The sequence below is a fragment of the Diceros bicornis genome, chromosome 6, assembly GCF_020826845.1.
Source record: "Diceros bicornis minor isolate mBicDic1 chromosome 6, mDicBic1.mat.cur, whole genome shotgun sequence".
Taxonomy (NCBI): domain Eukaryota; kingdom Metazoa; phylum Chordata; class Mammalia; order Perissodactyla; family Rhinocerotidae; genus Diceros; species Diceros bicornis.
The window spans coordinates 37,395,933-37,417,132 of NC_080745.1; the positions used below are offsets into that span (position 1 = coordinate 37,395,933).

Sequence of the window (21,200 nt, forward strand, 5' to 3'; positions counted from 1 at the left end):
TCCTAGATCCGAAAACCTGTGTTTTTAAGCTAGAAAACACCCTTGTATAACTGTCTCCTAATCAGAGAAAACTGGTATTTTCAAAATGAGTGTATGTAAGATGTTTTGGTTGAGATGAAATCAGTTACTTAGAAAGGGGTAACTTCTTTAGTTTTTAAATTCATTTACTAGAGTCTCCAACAATCTATGGAGAAGCAAGGATTTGGCTGCCTAGAAATGTTACTCTTTCATCAGGCTAACTCTGTGCTGTCCAGATGCTTCCAATTTTTGGAGTAAGGGATGCCCTTCCTTCATTCAGTCCAGAAATAGAATAGAGAACACCAAGTATCTTAGAGGCACTGCTTAACACCTGTGGGATCTCCGACTTAATGAATAACTCTTTTCCAAGGAGCTTAACTCAGATAGAGAGAAGAGGGGAATTATAGTTTTTCAGGGGGAACCAAAAAAACAAAAAACTTGCCATTGAGCTTGTAATATTTATAATAATAGAATGTCTAAAATTCAATTTTTTTCCCAAGTCTGTCTGATTTTCCTGATATCCAAATACTTATCCAATGGGCACATTAGCTCTGTTTAAAATAAAATAAGTAAATGGCCCTCAATTTCTTACTAGAGACATTTCTTCTAACTTGCTACCATTTCTGTGTCTGAAGGGGATCTTTTTGAGCTTTTGGAATGTAAACCCCTTTAGGAATACCTTGTGGGGTCAGGAGAAGATATACTTGCCATAACAAGAAAACAAAAAGGTTATTTTCGCCACAGTCCACCTTAGAAATCAACAGGTAAGGAGCTCAAGCTTGTAACTATGTTAACTGTGCAGATTTAAATAAAAAACTTGCCTATCTTATTAGGAATGTTTTAGCATAAAGGATTATAATGGTGTTTCATAGATACTCCCTCTTAATGACTAGATAAGGAAACACAATTTTCCCCAGAATCTGTTTGATTTACCTGACTTCCAAATAATTAATCAATGGGCACAATAGCTCTTGTTGTTTAAATTAAAATAAATAAATGGTTTCTGTTGTTTTTACTAGATATTTATAAACTGTGAATTGACATTTTTCTTGCCCATCACATCAGTTCTTTCAAGCATATCATTTGAGAATACGTCAAATTGCATTCACTGATGCTGTGATTAAGTTTCTAACTTTATGAACATATACCCATATGTTTATAGGGCTACTTTTGCTAACCATCACAATTAATGTAGTGTTAGTGGGTTTGGGGGGGCGGGGAATGAAGGATCACTACACCCAACAATTCTCTTAATCACTATGCATGTGATAAAAGAAAATTACTTTAGATGTTTTGAAAAGAAAGTATTTCCTCCTGGCCTGTCCACCTTGAAATATTATATTATACAATATCAAAATATTATCTTATAGGGCCTGCCCCATGGTTTAGCAGTTAAGTGCGCGGGCTGCGCTGCTGGCGGCCCGGGTTCAGATCCCGGGCGCGCACCGGCGCACCGCTTCTCTGGCCATGCTGAGGCCGCGTCCCACATACATCAACTAGAAGGATGTGCAACTATGACATGCAACTATCTACTGGGGCTTTCGGGGGGGAAAATAAATAAATAAAATCTTTAAAAAAAAACCAAAAAACAAAATATTATCTTATACAAGATCAGTATATCCCTGGTGGTATCCAAATCCCAATGATGCTATTAACTATGGGACCTTGAGCAAGTCAACCTCCTGTAACTCAGTGAGGGACAATGCTGACATTAGGTTTAAATGCTGTGATGGCTATGAAAAGCATGTGGTATGACACCTGACTTCTAGGTGGTTCTATTACAGCAATGGGGAACCATGGTTGTCACTAATTAAGAAAACTATGTACAAATAAACAGTGTAAAGAGCAAGTAAAACTCATTTAATATAAAAATTGGGGATATTCAAGTACACAATATTTTGGGACATTGGAACCTCTCCCAGATAAACCTAGTATTGACAAGGTTTCTGTTGGAGTTGGGGATGCTAATTCCACCATACCATCATAATACAATCTTACATTTATTAGTTAAAAAGAATACAAAACTTTCAATTCCAGTGATAATAAAATTGATAATTTGGAACAACTCTTTTGCTGAAGACAATTAGAAAAGCTACATAAAATATAAAAACATCTGCTTAGAGACACAGCGGAGTGAAAAATTACCACAAAAAGTATGGAATTACCAGATTAGGATTCAGAGGGGAATGAAGTCCAAGGAGGGTAAAAATATTTTAAGTAAAAATAAAAAATGAAAGGCCAGCCTGGTGGCATAGTGATTAAGTTCGTGTACTCTACTTCAGGGGCCCAGGGTTCACAGGCTTGGATCCCAGGCACGGACCTACACACCACTTATCAGGCCATGCTGTGGCAGCATCCCACATACAAAATAGAGGCAGACTGGCACAGATGTTAGCTCAGGGACAATCTTCCTCAAGCAAAAAGAGGAAGATTGGCAACAGATGTTAGCTCAAGGCTGAATCTTCCTCACAAAAAAAAAAAGAAAGAAAAGAAAAAAGGCAAAAGTAAAAGTAAAAAAAAATAAATAAATGGAGGGAAAGAGCTAAAAAGATGGTTAAAGAGGGGGCCAGCCCAGTAGCGTAGCGGTTAAGTTTGCGTGCTCCACTTCGGTGGCCTGGGGTTCAGAGGTTCGGATCCCGGGCATGCACCCATGAACCGCTTATCAAGCCATGCTGTGGTGGCGTCCCATATAAAGTAGAGGAAGATGGGCACAGATGTTAGCCCAGGGCCAATCTTCCTCAGCAAAAAGAGGAGGATTGGCAACAGATGTTAGCTCAGGGGTAATCTTCCTCACACACGCAAAAAGATGGTTAAAGAGAAATGTAACCTTGAAATTAAAATATAGAAGCAGTTGAATTGGCAAACTCAAAGAGTTTAAATATTTGATTCATGTCAAAAAAATCACATTTTTTGCAAAATGAACCCATAAGATTCTTACACAACATCTCTTTCAAAGTTTCACAAGTCTAAAAGATAGCAGCAATAACCTTAGCATGACTATCCTCAACCAGTCCACCTCTTGGTCCCACTCCTCTCCATCCTCTGGGTTCTTCACATATTGCTTGTTGCCCTAGCTCAGGGACATGGTGGTTAAAATGAGCAGATACCATCCAAGCCAAAGGTTCTAATCCCAGATCAACTATGTGGTCTTTGATAAATTACCTGGCTTCTCTAAGCCTCAATGTCTTATTTTATACTTTAGGGGAAGAATGTAAATTTCATAGGATTGCTGTAAGGATTAAATGAGACAATGAGCATGTCAGTGCTTAATACAGTACTGGGCACTTAGGAAGTACTCAATGCATGATAGTTGTTATTAACCCCTTCAGATATCAATGTTTACTACACCCCTGTTCCACATCTATGATCAGTATCATTCATTTCAACCAACACTTGTTTGGTGGCTACCAAACGCCAGGCACTATATAGGTAGGAAAATGAGCAGCAAGAAAAGAATTCTAGTCTCTTTAAGCCAGTGAAGTATCTTCATAGTAAAAAGTAAAGTTCACTTATAACTTTGAATGACAAAATAAAAAGAGATTAAGCACAGCAACCAAAGAAAAAAATATATAAAATAGAATTCATAAAAATTGAAAACTTTTGTGCTTCAAAGGAGATATCAAAAGAGTGAAAAGACAACTCTCAGAAAATATTTGTAAATCACATATCTGATAGGAGTCTAGTACCTAGAACATACAAACACTTGCAACTCAACAACAAAAAGACTCAATTCTAGGGGCCGGCCCCGTGGCTTGGTGGTTAAGTGCGCGCGCTCCGATGCTGGTGGCCAGGGTTCGGATCCCAGGTGCGCACCGAGGCACCACTTCTCCATCCATCCTGAGGCCGAGTCCCACATACAGCAACTAGAAGGATGTGCAGCTATGACATACAACTATCTACTGGGGCTTTGGGGGGAAAAATAAATAAAATCTTTAAAAAAAAAAAAAAAGACTCAATTCTAAAATGGGCAAAGGACTTTGCTATGGCCTGAATGTTTGTGTGTTTTCGGCCCCCAAAATTCACATGTTGAAATTTTAATGCCCAATGTGATGATACAGAAGATGGGGCCTTAGGGAGGTGCTTAAGTCATGAGGGTGGAATCCTCACGAATGGAATTAGTGCCTTATAAAAGAAGCTTCAGAGAGATTCCTAGCCTCTTCTGTCATGTCAGGACAAAGTGAGAAGGTGCCAGCTATGAACCAGGAAGAGGGCCTTTGCCAGAATTCAACCATGCTGGTACCTTGATCTTGGAATTCCTAGCCTCCAGAACTGTGAGTAATAAATTTCTGTTGTTGGGCCGGCCCCGTGGCTTAGTGGTTAAGTGCGCGCGCTCCGCTGCTGGCGGCCCGGGTTCAGATCCTGGGCACGCACCGACGCACCGCTTCTCCCGCCATGCTGAGGCCGCATCCCACATACAGCAACTAGAAGGATGTGCAGCTATGACATACAACTATCTACTGGGACTTTGGGGGAAAAATAAATAAATAAATAAAATTAAAAAAATAATAAATTTCTGTTGTTTATAAGCTACCCAGTCTGTAGTATTTTGTTATAGCAGCCCGAACAGACTAAGACAGACTGAAATAGACACTTCTCCAAAATATATATACAAATAGTCAATAAACACACGAAAAGATGCTTGACATTACTAATCATTAGAAAAATGTAAAGCAAACCAGCATGAGATAACACTTCACACCCACTAGGAAGGCAATAATCAGGTCAGATAATAACTAGTGTTGGTGAGGATGTGGAAAAATTAGAAGCCTCAACATTGCTGGTTGGAATCTAAAATAGTACAGCTGGTTTGGAAAAGTTTGGCAATTCCTTCAAGTTAAACAAAGAGTTACCATATGACCCAGCAATCCCACTTCTAGGAATATATCCAAAATAACTGAAAACACATGTCCACACAAAAACCCGTACACAAATGTTCATAACAGCGTTGTTCATAATAGCCAAAAAGTGGAAACAACCCAAAAGTCCAACTGATGAATGTTTATACAAAATGTGGTTTATTCATACAATGAAATATTATTCAGCCATAAAACGGAACAAAGTACTGATACATGCTACAACATGGATGAACCTTGAAAACATTATGCTAAGAGAAAGAAGCCAGATGCAAAAGACCAAATATTGCATGATTCCATTTATATGAAATGTCCAGAATAGGCAAACCCATAAAGACAAAAAGCAGAGTAGTGGTTGCCAGGAGCCGGGGGAAGGAAGAATGGAGAGTGACTGCTTAATTGTACTGGGTTTCTTTTTGGGGTGATGAAAATGTTCTAGAATTAGATAGTGGTGATGGTTGCACAACGTTGTAAATATACTAAAGACCACTGAATTGTACTTTTTTTTTTTTTGAGGAAGATTGGCCTCACACTAACATCTGTTGCCAATCTTCCTCTTTTTTTTTTTCTCCCCAAAGCCCCAGTACATAGTTGTATATTATAGTTGTAGAGTTGTAGCTCTTCTACGTGGGATGCCACCTCAGCATGGCTTGATGAGCAGTGAGTAGGTCCATACCCAGGATCAGAACCGGCGAACACTGGGCCACCGAAGCAGAGCATGCAAACTTAACCACTACGCCAGCCCCTGAATTCTACATTTTTAAAAAAGTTAATTTTATGCTACATGAATTACACCTCAATTTAAAAAAAGAAGAGATTATTTAATTCTCCTTTACCATAATGGAAAGAGTGCCTCTACTACTTGCTAGCCATAGAGAATTAAATGCACTTTTTAAAGTGGGTTTCTATTTCCTAGTCTGCAAAATGAGTGTCCTAACACTTATACTTCATGGGTCACTGTCAAGATCAAATTTGGTAACATTAAGCCTTTTAGCACAGTGTATGGCCCATAGCAGACCCTCAACAAATGCTAATTACTTTTCTTCCTTTCCTTTGCTAGCTTTCTGTGTTTCAATTCAAAGAAGTTGAAATTTTGTTAAAGTTTTATATGCTAATTAGCAATTAGCACATTTGGTTGGTTCTTTAAAAAGAGCAAAGTTGGAGCTGGCCTGGTGGCATAGTGGTTAAGTTTGCATGCTCTGCTTTGGTGGCCCAGAGTTGGTAGGTTTGGATCCCAGACGTGGACCTAAGCACTGCTTATCAAGCCATGCTGTGGTGGCTTCATACATATAAAGTAGAGGAAGATGGGCATGGATGTCAGCCCAGGGCCAATCTTCCTCAGCAAAAAGAGGAGGATTAGCAACAGATGTTAGCTCAGAGCTAATCTTCCTCACCAAAAAATAAAAAAAACAAAAGAGAGAGAGAAAAGTTAAACACCGTTTTGTTTTGTTTTCCTTGTTTTATTGATTTTTGTTTTAATATCTCATAGTGCACTAGAAGGGTCTCTAGAAAATGGAATTAGGTGAATAAAGAAGGCAATTTAATTTCTATGTTGCCTAGTAGAAAAATCTCCCTGCAATTCTGTATTAACTCCTAAACAAGTTTCTTACTCCTGCAAGGGTAGAAGAAACTAACACACACACACTTTTCTCTCTAAATCTAAACTATGTCTACTCCATCCAAAATTCCATGGCTTGGATCAACTGCAGGCTTCCACTGTCTTGTCCTCCCACTTCCTCCTGCCTTGATCCTACTTTTGCTCTTTAACAGAAAACTCACCACAAAATGGTGTTGCATAGGAAATATGATATGAAAATAAGGTGTAGAGTGTAAATGTCTAGAATACAGCAGAAACACCAAAACCCTCTCATTATACAAGGACAAGAAAATAACTGTGGCCTTGTCGTTTCACTGGAAACCACAACTATAGGTCTCTATCACATGGGAACAGTGAAACCAATTCATTCATAATGCATCTTAATCCTCCAGCAGGAGAAATGCTTTTGCATTTTTTGAAATGGTGTGGACTGGCTACTTCTGAGGTCTTCAGTTACTTTCTTCTAAATAACCTGAGTCAAGTGGCAAGAGGGAAACAATGAAAAGTAATAAAATGAAGACAAAACCTCTTCAAGGATATAACAATAACCACCACATTTAGGCACTCACTATGTAGCAGGCAGCCTGCTAGATCCTTTATAGGTATCCCTTCTGCTCTTCATGGCATCCCTGCCTCACAGGTCTGACAATCACAATGTTACAAACAGATCCATTCTCACACTGATGACCACATAGGGGGAATATTGAAACACTTAGTATAACTTTTTCTTCCTAATTATAGGAACAGTTGTCTATTTCATTCCTTCAAAGTCTTATTAGAGTGGTTTGATTCTCTTACTTGTTTTTCTTTTGGGGAGTGGGAGACCTGACTTACACATCTGTGAAATCTAATAAAAGCTATGAACCATCTCTCCAGAAAAATGCATACAAAAAGAATACGTTGCATATAATTTTGAGGGGATAGAATCAACAGAGCACTGAAGCCCATCAAAATTAAAACCTCTGATGTAGAAGTTCTATTTTTATGATTTCTGAAACATCATATGGAAGATGAATGTTGGAATCATTTAAACTAAGATCAAATTAGTCTAAGGAATTTCTTGTGTAGCAACCAAAAAACATGTGGAAAGTTTAGCAAGACTAAAGCGTTAATATAATAATAGTAATTTTTAAATTGTTCTTTTCCATAAAGCTAAAAATACACCAATTACCTTATCTGATCTGGCTAGTGTCCAGTCATTACTTAGGAGATATGCTGAAATGATGGCTCAATCAATTACCATGTTTGAGAGGGCAATAAAACATGTTTACCAAAAAGAATGTAATAGAAACTTCAGTTTCTCATTTTGGGAGAAGGAACTAGATCTGCCCTTCCAAAAAATACCTGCACCACAAACTTCAGGTTTCCAAAAGTGGTAAAGATTTAGAAATCATTAGGCAATAACTCATTAGAAAAATACTAAATATTTTGGTTATGCAAATACTTTTAGCTTGAAATAAAGGACTAATGATTCTAGTGTCAAGGAAATAATCTGAAATGGGAACGAAGATTTGTAAAGAAGAGTTCACTATCATGTGAAAAATTGTAAGAAGCAAAGAAAAATAGTTTAGTGGGTTATGGTCATTTACCCAAAGAATATTATGAATATATTTTTTAAATCTTTACAAAATTTTAAAAGGGAAAATGCTGATGATATACTGAGTGGAAAAAAGAGAAGAAAAAAATATACCCCACTTGACTTTAACTATGTTATTTTTCAAATACAGAAAAGATATTGGAAGCAAATATGCCAATTTTGCTCGTGGTTGCCTCTAGGTAGGATTACAGTTTATTTTTTTCCTGCTTCTAAACTTTCTAAATGCAAATTACATTACTTTGATGTAGTATGTTTTATTACTTTTTAAAGTAACACAAGCTCATTATTTAAATATTCAAACCACATAGAAAAATTTAAGCAAGAAGTTAAAGTTACATATTTTCTAATATACCCCTCCTCCATTCAAAAACTCCAACCCTCATAGGTAAGCACTTCCAACAATTTGGTTTGGTAGGTATCCTTCTAGAATTGTTTTTCTAAATTCCATTTACAACTAGAAAAATACATGACTTTGAGCTTTCATGCTCCTTTTCCCTTTAGAATTTTGAGTTGTCCTAACTTTGCATCTTGGTATAACTCACAATCACAAATGCATATGGCAGTAATTTAAACAACATAGGCAGCAGCTTTTTGACATATTTTTAAAGAACTATGCACTTTCCTAAAAACCTTTTTCTCGAGTCTTCTACTTGATTTTTGTTATACATATCCCATGATCCTAATATCTTTGGTACTTGAAAATGACATGTATAGAATAAATCCCAAAATGTTTTGGGGTTCTAGTTGCTAAGATAATATATTAAGTACATATGGATATAATAAATGGTTTATAGTTCACTTTTTAAAAAGACATTGATATGTGAGAAATATAGGATGAATCTTACATTTTTTAAATATTTCATTCATTCATTCACTCATTGAATCATTTGTTCAGCAAACATTTGTTGAGCATCAATTACATGCTAGCACCTACTAAATCCTGGGCTTGGGCTTTAGAAGTAATTTAAACGTCTCACTTCTAATCACTGCTCTCTCTGCAGAACATCACGCCCTTCTTTTAAAAACAGTGACTCAGTATTAATGGGGCATAATTAAATCAGAAAAGAGCAAGATTTCTCTTTTGTTGCTTTCACAGTAGACTTGAAGAGCCGATGATAATTAGTCAAGACTTTCTGGATACTCACGACTTGAGCACTGAGTCTCATTATCAAGGTAATGACCTGAATTGCTTAGATTAGTTTGATTTATTTGCTAGTTGTATCTTATTTTAGTATGATAATAATACAAAAAGATAGGATCCCGCCTTCTCTCCTTCTAATAACACTTGTGCCACATCCATCAAGTGCCACAAAAACTGGCTACGTTATAAGGAGAATGACTTTCGCAGCTTTGAAACCATTGACCCTTGAAATAATACTCTGAAATAAAAAACCAAGAGGTTCACCAACAAAAAGAGATGTGGAGTTAAGCTCCATAGCAAAATAAACGTTTTCCATACGGCAGTGCTCACTATTATATAATGGTATAACTTGGGGGGCCGGCCTGGTGGCGCAGCAGTTAAGTTCGTGCATTCTGCTTTGGCGGCCCAGGATTCGTCAGTTCAGATCCTGGTCGTGGACCTACTCACCACTCATCAAGCCATGCTGAGGCAGCGTCCCACATACAGGAACTAGAAGGACCTGCAACTAGGATATACAACTATGTACTGGGGTCTTTGGGGAGAAAAAAAAGAGGAAGGTTGGCAACCATGTTAGCTCATGGCCAATCTTCCTCAAAAGAAATTTAACTAATTAATTAATTTAAAAAAATAGTATAGGGGCTGGCCCGGTGGCGCAAGCGGTTAAGTGCGCGCGCTCCGCTGCGGTGGCCCGGGGTTCGCTGGTTCGGATCCCGGCGCGCACCGACGCACTGCTTGGTAAGCCATGCTGTGGCGGCGTCCCATATAAAGTGGAGGAAGATGGGCACCGATGCTAGCCCAGGGCCATCTTCCTCAGCAAAAAAAAGAGGAGGATTGGCGGATGTTAGCTCAGGGCTGATCTCCTCACACACACACACAAAAAAAATAGTATAACTTGGATTATGCTGACACTAGATAAAGGTGTTAGCCAGTTTCACACATTTTTCTTCCTGGATATACACAAAATGGCAAGGTAAGATTTGAACCATAATGACAGGAGTCCAGAAATTAACACCCACGGGTCAGAATTAATCAAGATCAGCATGGTTTTGTTGACATACTTGGAGTTTACACATGCAAGGATCCTAGATGCCAAAGGTTTTTTTTCCTATGGTCAGCTCTGTGGTGAGGTATGCTACTGAAGTCTCAGTAGTGATCCAAAGAGATTCCTTTAAGGCATATTTAAGGACATATAACATCTGCCCTCAATTGAAGGAGTTGGTAGCAAAAATTTGTTCCATATGTCATATACAACATATGCCAAAATGAGATCCGGCTGTTTGAAAACACTAAGAAAAGCAGTGGCCAGGAGAGGCTTGTCCCATCCCTACTCCCACTGAAATGGGTAAAATAAAACCAGTATGTCAACCAATTCTGAAATGACATCTCTGGAACTAGACAGTTATCACACTATCCCTAAGGCAGTGGACAGCGGTTCAACAATTTGTATCACATGTGACTACTTAACTTTCAGTTTTCAAGCACAGCCTATGTAAGTATTACTTTTTTTCCAGGTGGAATTTGCATTAGCTAATAAGATAGCATGGTAATAAGCAGCACACTTTACTGTGATATCTATACACTGCTAATTAATCTAACAAAGCACATAATAACCCTTTGATATTTTTGGAAACAAATCAACATTAACTACAGTAAATACAAGAGAGATGATTTCACTTTGGCAACCAACTCACAAACTGCTCATTTAGTCATTCAATTAATGTTAATTAAATGTGTGATACTATACCAAAATCATCAAGCTAGAGATGTATAATTCAATACCCTGCCCTCAAAAGCATATCTACAAACAACTGTGTTTTGTTTTGTTTTGTTTTGTTATTATACACACTAAAAATTATTTGTGAGGCAGCCTTGACAGCCTAGAGATTCAAGTTTGCACCCTCCGCTTCGGTGGCCCAGGTTTGGGTTCCCCGGGGATGGAACCACACCACTCATCTATCAGTAGCCATGCTGTGGCAGTGGCTCACATAGAAGAACCAGAAGAACTTACAACTATACACAACTATGTACTGGAGCTTTGAGGGGTGGGGAAGGAAGACTGGCAACAGTTGTTAGCTTAGGGCCTATCTTCCCCTGCAACAACAACAAAAAAACATAAAAATTATTTGTGCAAGTGTAGCCTGGCCAAAGCACCTACTTTCTCTGTGTGTAAAAAGCTCCCCTTCGCTTTTTTTTTTATTTCTACCACTATTCAATAAATAGAGTAATGCATGTCTCCAAATGCTAAATTACAAATAACATGAGCAATACCTAGCCAAGAACAAATTCCTAGATGAAAATTAGTTATAAAGTTAGCAATTTTAATTATCTGTCTTTATGAATATGGAGCTTTATGAATATTAGTTCAGTAAACTGAACTAAGCTTGGCAGAAAAATAACGTTTTATCTCTTGGCCAAAAGATATCTCTGGGAAGACTCTCTAACCACCTTGTTGTACAATTAAAAGAAATTATATCTTATTGTGGAAGACCAAAATGTAATTTATGACCAAAAAAAGTAAGTCAAAAATTGTTTTTACTTCTCCCAGAGATCAGAACTTAACAGTTTGAGAAATGGCATATGCTGGAGGCTAAGCATTTTTTAACAGTATATTTTTGAGAAAAATAATTGTAATAGCTCTGTTTTTAAAATGTACATTTGGGGCCAGCCCCATGGCTTAGCAGTTAAGTGCGCCCGCTCCGCTGCTGGCGGCGGGGGTTTGGATGCTGGGCGCGCACCGATGCACCGCTTCTCCGACCATGCTGAGGCTGCATCCCACATACAGCAACTAGAAAGATGTGCAGCTATGACATACAACTATCTACTGGGGCTTTGGGGGAAAAATAAATAAATAAAATTTAAAAAAAAATGTACATTTGTTTCATATAAGCACTAACAAAAACGACCAAATCTTAACATTTTAAAACTGTAAATGCATTTTTTCTTTCTCACTCCAACTCTACTTAAGTAGTAAGTAAAATATATCTGATGTGATGAACAAATATGAAATATATTTGTTTACCACTATTCTTAGGTATCAAAGTAAATGGTCTTCAATCATTGATGATAGCATCAAATAAACATTAAAAAACTTTTGTTATAAAAAATTATCAAATACTTGGGAATAAAACTAATGAAATAACTCTATATTGGAAACTATAAAACACTATTGAAAGAAATTAAATAAGACACATAAATAAAAATATACCATGGTCATGAACTGGAGGGTTCAATATTATAAAAATGTCAGTCTCTCCAAATTGATGTATAGATTCAACATAATTGCAATAAAAATCTCAGCAGAGTTTTCTGGTGGAAATTTATAAGCCAATTCAAAATTGTTAATGAAAATGCAAAGAACCAAAAAAAAAAAAAAAAAAAATAGACCAAATCAATACTGAAGAACAAAGCTGAAGGACTTATACTATCAGTTAGCAAGACCAGTAATAAAGCCTAGTAATGATGACAGTTTAGACACAAAGATAGACAAAAAGGCCAATGAAAAATAGTCTAGAAACAGATCCAGAACTAATTAATCACCTGAATTATGACATCGAAATAGCTAGAAAGGAGGGTCATCTCAGTAAGGGTGCTGGTCAAGTAGATATCCATATGCAAAAGAACGAATCTTGACTCCTATCTCACACCATACACAAAAGTCAATTCCAGATATACTGTACATTTAAATGTGAAAGGTTTAAAAAAGTAACTTTTTAAGAAAGCAAAAGAGAATATCTTCATGACCTTGGAATTGGCAAAAAAAATAGACAAAATTTTCTTAAACAGGACATAAAAAACTATCATAAAGGAGAGGAGGTAAATTGGAGTACATTAAAGTTAAGAATGTCTGTTCGTTAAAAAGAATGATTGAGTGAAAAGTTGTGATAGAATAGGTAAAGATATCTGTAATCATATATTTAACAAAAGATTTATATCAAAACTAATGAACTCATAAATCAATAATGAAAAGGCAGAAAAACCAATTTAAAAATGGACAACAGTGGGGTTGGCCCCGCAGCATAGCGGTTAAGCGCATACGCTCCACTGCTGGCGGCCCGGATTCGGATCCCGGCGCACACTGATGCACCGCTTGTCAGGCCATGCTGTGGCGGCGGCCCATATAAAGTAGAGGAAGATGGGCACAGATGTTAGCCCAGGGCCAGTCTTCCTCAGCAAAAAAAAAGAGGATTGGCATGGATGTTAGCTCAGGGCTGATCTTCCAAAAAAAAAAAAAAATGGACAACAGACTTAACAGGCAGTTCAAAGATGATATCTAAATGGCTAACAAGCATACAAGAAGTAGCTCAATTTCATCAGTCATCAAGAAAATGCATGGGCCGGCCCCGTGGCTTAGCAGTTGAGTGTGCGCGCTCCACTGCTGGCGGCCCGGGTTCGGATCCCGGGCGCGCATCGACGCGCCGCTTCTCCGGCCATGCTGAGGCCGTGTCCCACATACAGCAACTAGAGGGATGTGCAGCTATGACATACAACTATCTATTGGGGCTTTGGGGGGAAAAATAAATAAATAAATAAAATCTTTAATAAATAAATAAATAAATAATAAAACAAAACAAGACAGAAAATAATGTGTTGAAAAGGATGTGGAGCAAGTGGGACTCGCATAAACACCTCTGATAAAAGTCTTAATTGGAACAACCACAGCTGCTTAGTAATTAGTAATATCTACAAAAGCTAAACAAATGCATATTCTATGACCCAGCAATCTCACTCAATAGAACAGAATACTCAATATTCACCAAAGGCATTTATGATAATAGTCATAGTAGCACTACTGTTCATTAGCAGTAGAGTGGATAAATGTATTGTGATAAATACATACAATGGAATACTATACTGCAATGACAATGAATTAGCTCTAATCAGAAACAACATTATGGATGAATCTCATAATATTAAGCCAAAGAAACCAGAAACGAAAGAGTATACAACTGTTCCTTGCTCTCTCAGAATGAACTTCCCTCAGAGAGCCTGTGTTCTCCTCTGCCTTTCCATGCACTGTTGGATAGGTAGGTCTTTCTATCACTGCCAGAGTTCAATATTAGGACAACCTAATACATTCTTCAGAATCAGCTTTGTCAGTGATCTTTTGGGGCAGGGAGAGGGCAGGAGAGAGTGAGAGAATATGAATATCATCAAGTAGAGGGGAATCTTGAAGTAGAATATAAACAGAAATAAATTAATTAAAACTGTATTTCAAATGAACAACATAACCACATTGAGAGGTGAGGGTGGTGTTTGTGTGTGTGTGCGTGTATGTGTGTTTGAGACAGACAGACAGAGCCTGAGAGAAACAGAGAGAGAGAGAAAGAACTAATTCAAGTAACCTTTGAACATAACACTGACATTCCAGTAACAATGATCACATCTATCACCAAGATCTTGGTTTCTAAGTATCATTCTCCACTAAGAGAGACCAAGTGTCCTTAGATAAATAAGTGACTTCAGGTCTGGGGCAGGACAGAAGGTAGAAAAGCCTAGAATACTTGTGCCACAAAAATAAAAAAATACTCAAAGGATGGTTGAAGGTGCTCCCTGGCCAAATTTGGGACAATTTGAGCATCAAAATAAACAATGATAATAAAGGGTTATAACCTATTGAACATAAAAATCTACAAGTACATACTGTAATAAATAAATTAAATAGGTAACTAACAAGGAAAAGCTCTTCCTTAGAGTTTAAAGCTAACTATTACATAGAGAATCACCATTTAGCAACCATCAGGCAAAAACCACCAAAGAATGCTAAAACTAGGGAGTGAAAGTTTCAGGGGCAAAATAAGTGATCTGCACTTTGCAAAAGTAGCAAAGTCATAAAAGACAAAAATCGAGGAACTGTTCTAGACAACCCCCCCCCCAAAAAAGTACATATTGTGTGATTCCATTTGTATCAAACTCTAGAAAACACAAACTAATTTATAGTGACAGTGTTTGCCGAGGAGAAAGGGTACAGGGAAGGGGTAGGCATAAAGAAACTTCTGGGGGTGATGGATTTTGATTGTGGTAATGGTTATACAGCATATACATATATCATACTTATCAAATTGCATACTTTAAATATGTGTAATTTATTGTATTTCAATTATATCTCAATAAAGTTGTTTTAAAAATTTGAGGAACTATTCCAGGTTAAAGGAAGCCAAAAGGACATTTTCTTATAGGTGAGATGTGGATAAAGTCTGTGGGTTAGATAATAATAATAGTTGAATGTTAATTTCCTAATCTTGATAATAATATAAGAGAATATCCTTGTTTTTTAGGAAATACACTCTCTAGTGTGTGGGGATAAAGTCATACCGTGTCTGTGGCTTACTCGCAGTTGGTTCAGAAAAAAATAGAGAGCAGAGATAGAGAGAAGTGGAGATAAAAAGAGAGATACAGCAGTACGACAAAATGTTATGAATTAGCTGAAAAATATATCAAATTCTCTGTACTATTACAACTTTTCTATAAATCTGAATTATGTCAAAATGAAAGTGTTGAGTTTTTTGTTTTGGTTTTTTAATTTATTTTTAATAAAGAATGTGGTGCTTAAGAGATTATGAGCCAAGATATTCATTCATCCATTAACAAATATTGCTTCTTCCCACACCAACAGAACTTGACAAGAGTGGCCACACTTGCTTGCCAGAGCAAGTTTACAGATATAAACTACATGCCAACATATAAGTTTATAACCCTAATTACTTGAGTTACAAATATATTCTCTTTTCATTTAACTAACACGTATTTATTGAGCACTTATCACTGTACCAAGCCTAGACAGCCTCTAGAAAAGCAAAGTGCCCTGGTATGGAAACTGGGGAACATACACGTATAGTTGTGGCACGTGAGGTGTGAGTAAATGGGTGAAGTCTGGTCAGAAAGGAAAAGGAGGAAGATGTACCACGAACACGGACACTGAGGTGGGAACATGCATGGTGAGTTTGGGGAAATATAAGTAGCCAATACTGCTGAAACTTCAAGTATAATGTGAGAAGTGACAGCAAACAAGACAGAGGAGGTCAGTTGTGCCAAAATCTTGAAGGTCTTGTATTCCATGCTAATGAATCTAGGTTTCATCTATAAATAGAAGGCACTGAAAGTTTTGCTCTATTTTCTTTTGTTTTGACTGAGATATATCACCCATACAGAAGAGCACTAAATGTAGTTAAGTAGGAGAATCAGGGTTTCAGAAAGAAACTTGAACCGCATTAAGGAGAGCTTGTCGTTCAACACCCTGACTTCCCTGCTAGCTGGTACGCTCACAACTATATCCCCAGTGCACAACCCAGAGTAGAAGTGCAATAAATACTTGCTGATAATAAAGAAAATACTGAAATTGTCCCAGTAAGAGATAAAGGCCTCAACTAGAGCAGTGGCCAAGAAAATGGAGAGATCTTGCAGATCAAGAGAATCTAGAAGAGTGAGAGGAAAGCATCACAGATGACTGAATTTTCCATTTTGAGTGACCATGTAGATAGTAAGCCATTGAACCAAATAAGTAATGCAAGAGGAGATGCAGATTTAGGAAAGAAGGGAACAAATTTGTTTATACACATTAGAGATAGAGTATCTTTGGCAATGACGTCACTTGGCAATGCTACAAATCAGGAGCTCACAAGTGAAGTCTCTCTGCTAAAGACATTGCTACTAAGTGTTTCAGATGTGTGTTTGTAAACCTTTAAGTTACTGGCCACACTGTGATCTACTCCCACAAGTGTGAAGTGACTTGAGTAAAGGAAGATCATTCAATGCAGTAAGGTTTGTAACAAAATATTTTTGGAACACCTTAAATGCCCATCCATATATGACTGGTTAAATGTCTGATCTCTTGTTTGGCTCAGTCAAATAGGAAACCAGAATTTTTGGACAGATAATTGAAGTCAAAGATGAAATAGATGGGCCGGCCCCGTGGCTTAGCAGTTAAGTGTGTGCGCTCCGCTACTGGCGGCCCGGGTTCGGATCCTGGGCACGCACCGACGCACCGCTTATCTGGCCATGCTGAGGCTGCGTCCCACATACAGCAACTAGAAGGATGTGCAGCTGTGACATACAACTATCTACTGGGGCTTTGGGGAAAAATAAATAAAAAAAAAAAAAAAAAGAAATAGAAAAGGTTGACTGAATTTAAGTTCAGAATACTTTTTAAAATTAATCTATTCTACTACACCTGTATTCATAGTAGACACAAAATAAATATAACTTCAAGTGAGTAATCTAAAAATTATAAAATAGTATAGTTGACAGGTGTTTTAAAGGTCTGAAAAGCAAGTTTGAGTTTTAACCAAGCTCTGCAAAATCCTTTTAAAGTCTACGTCAACCAATACTTTTACTACTTTAGGTCCATAAACTGCAATAATAAGAACTAATGTTTATATATCACTTGGAGTTTACAAACCATTTTCAACTTTCTTTTTTAAAAAACTGTTATATTTATTTAATTTTTTTGTGTGTGAGGAAGACCAGCCCTGAGCTAACATCTGACGCCAGTCCTCCTCTTTTTTGCTGAGGAAGACTGGCCCTGGGCTCACATCTGTGCCCATCTTCCTCTACTTTATATGGGACACCACAGCATGGCTTGACAAGTGGTGCATCGGTGTGCGCCCGGGATCCAAACCTGCGAACCTCAGGACGCCGAAGCAGAGCACATGCACTTAACCACTTTAACAGTGAATATTAAGAGATATAAGATTTCCTAAATTAGGAAGGGGCAAAAGAGACAGGGTCTCACTATATTGCTGAGGCTGGAGTGCAGTGGCTATTCACAGGCAAGATCCCACTACTGATCAGCAAGGGAGTTGACCTGCTTGGTTTTGACTAGGGTGGGTTCACCCCTCTTTACGCAACCTGGTGGTCCCCTGCTCCCAAGAGGTCACACTGATGCCCAACTTAGTGGAGCCACCCGATCGGCATAGTGCACTATAGCCTAGAGCTCCTGGGCTCAAGAGATTCTCCTGCCTCAGCCTCTCAAGTAGCTGGGACTACAGGCAAGCGCCACCTTTCCAGGCTCAACTTCTGATTACCATTTAATCCCAACAACACTGTGAGATATGTAGAGTAGGTAGAAATCACCTGCCAAAAGTGGAGATGAAAGAGATATTACTGTTATACCTCCAAGGCCAAGTTTCAAGATTAAGGATGCAGGCAGTTTAATTCTTTCAAAACAAAAGAAATTTAATTCCTCTGGTTTCTCAGGCTGCAAGGGAGTTAATTAATTTGTTCCACTCTTAATTGTTAAATTTGTAACTTCCAAAAAAGACACACAACTAGCCAAAGTGAGGCATAGTGGAAATCTTTGCAAAACCACATCACACAATTTCCCGATGTCTCCATCATAACCTATAATGGAAAAACTGTATATTCTAGGTTTCTGAGATAAATTTTAAAAATAAGCAAATGTATCACTGCACAAGACATACCTCTGAATTCCACAAATTCTTATAGATAACTTAAAGCCACATTTTACCAAAGTAAAAGGATATAATACTGAAACAAATTGTCTCCACACAGGTCACTCTACCAAGTCTCACAGGACTCTCCCAGACCCTTGGGTATTTACTTACCTCCAAAGACACAATGACAGATGGTTTCTTTTTCAGTTCCTCACATTTCCTCTTCTTACAGATCTGATGGCTGTTCTTTCTGTTCTTGCAGTAAGTACATTCACCGCAGTTGGTCTTCTGCTGGCAGGGCTCACAGACCCCACATCGCTTTCGTTTCTTCTTTTCCAAAGTAGGTAGCAAAGTTGTGTAGGAAAGAGAAGAGGAGGTACTGGCAAGTGACACTGGCCTAGACACCACTGTGGTGTTGATGTCAACCATGCTGGTCATGCTGATCTGGGAGCTCTCTCCTTCCGATTTGCTGGGACCAGCCTGGGAGAGTTGAGCAATGCCCTGTGAAGCATGGCAGAGTCCTCTCTCAGGGGCTAATGTGAACCCCTGAGTGTTAGCTGGCAGAAAGCTTATATGAACCTGCTTCTCATTTTCTATATTGCTTATAGCCATTACTGGAGGTATCGAACTTATCTCTGAGTTTGATGATGATTGAGGAGTGTGACCTGAGCCCAAAGACAAAATCTGCATGGCGCCTTGGACCTCAAGCCCATATGAAACAGTGCCCTGGGGCTCAGGCCATTCTGGAAGAGCATTATAGGTAGCGATTGGGTTTAGAGGAGCAGGAAGAAAGATTGGTGGGTCTGAGGCAGTACCACCACCCATACCAAGGATTTGTTGATTCAAGATAGCACCAAAGACCTCTCCTTGAACTGGAATAGCACCAGGAATCTCTGGTGGCTCTGGGGCCTCACCCAGAACCTCTCCATGAACTGGGTTAGCACCAGGAACTTCCCATTGATGTGGGACAGTATTAAAGGCCTGTTCTATGACAGGGGTGGTATTAGGAACTTCCTGTTGATCTGGGGTACCTTTGAGTACCTCTTGATGACCTGGTTTAGCACCAAGGGTTTGTTCTGAGCCTGCCAAAAGGAGTTTTATTAATGAGGTAGGATATATTGACCCACCAATAGACAAACAGTTTCTATGGTCCAATTCAGGTATAACCTTACTAAAGCTGGCGGTGGGGCAGCCAGCATGTTCACTTTTGATGGCATCCAGGTAAGAATCAGATAGCTTAAGAGATTCTACTCGTGAACCCAAATCTTCTAACTGAATGCTCGGGTTTCCTTCAGAGGTAACCTTGAGGGCTGCTCTTTGGAGCAAAGGAGCACACAGAGTGTCCTGAGCAAACATTCTAGGGGAATCACTGATATCATTCGATGTCTCTTTAGAGAATAGTCCTTCACCACCATGTGTCCCTTCCAATGACCCAGAAAGGATCTCTGCTGTAGGGCCACTGTGAGTGGAGATATTTATTTTGGAATCCTCGACCCTTTGGGACCAAGACTGAGTTGTCTCTTGGCTCTCACCTTTAATTAAAGATGCACTTTGTAAGCTGATTAGATTCTCTATATCAGGAGGGATTAGGGGGTCTTGCATTGGGACAGAATCATTTTCTGAGTGCTTTACTCCCATGTCAGTAAGTACCTTATAATCACACTCATGTTGCTTTTCTAAATTCTTAGGAGGTGAAACTTTCTTGGGTTTGGCTATGACCACAGGGGGTTGGGAGAGTCGCCTGCTAAGAGAGGTGCTTCGGAGAGCCATTGTAAACCCATTGCAAGTTAAAGACTCTGGGTTCTGAAAAAGAACCTCAGTCCTATCCAAATTCATTCGTGCTGCTCCAGCTCTTGTCAGAAGGCTTCTGACTGGCATAGGCGGTTTGAGTTCTGTCTTTTTCTTAACATCTCTTTCTTGAATCAATTGTTTTAATTTTCCAGGGCTCACAGTCTTGACTGATGCCACATTTTTGTTGGCTGGCTTGGATGTCTTCTTCAGTTGGCTGTTTTTCTTTTTGTTTAGATGCTCCCTCCTGACTAATCTGGAAGGCCTTGCATGGCGGGATCGAGACATAGCTCTGGAGTGGGAAAAAATGAAAGGGCACAGGGAACAGAGTCATTGGTCCTTTGGAAAGTCTCACTTCTGAGGAGAATCTGGATGCACCATGGTTGAGCTCAGTCGCACAAGATTTTGGTCTGAAATAATAACAGAAAAACATCGAAAGTGAGTCTTTTTCCTATGCATTCTCCCATTTGAAATAGAATATTTAGTAGCAATTATTAATTACAATTAGGGAACTGAGAATGTTTACTACAAAAGAAAATAGACACAAAAAGTACTAAAGTATCCTTTAAACCCTTGATTCACAATAAAGCTCCTTTAACTACTGTGACAACTGAGTAAGGTGATGAAGTTCTTTGAATAAGGTAAGCATGGGGGTTTCTTTACATCAGAAACCACAACTATTGTAGTCACATGTAGTTTAAAGCTCAAATCCCAATCTTTACAAATTTGGATACTTAAAAAATTATCCCTTAATCTCTTTCCTCAGCACATCACCACACAGGCAGAGGTATCATCTGTTCAACAATCAAGCTGGAAA

General features: G+C 38.4%; 1 protein-coding gene across 3 annotated transcripts in view; it reads right to left on the reverse strand.

Annotated features, from left to right (window-relative positions):
• Positions 1-21,200, reverse strand: part of TET1 (tet methylcytosine dioxygenase 1) — a 139,567-nt gene that overhangs the window by 110,977 nt on the left and 7,390 nt on the right. For all 3 annotated transcript variants that reach the window (XM_058543315.1, XM_058543311.1, XM_058543314.1), the window contains one exon: positions 18,767-20,793. In XM_058543315.1, coding sequence (XP_058399298.1) covers positions 18,767-20,671 — 1,905 coding nt within the window. In that variant the 5' untranslated portion in view covers positions 20,672-20,793. The remainder of the gene's footprint in view (positions 1-18,766; positions 20,794-21,200) is intronic.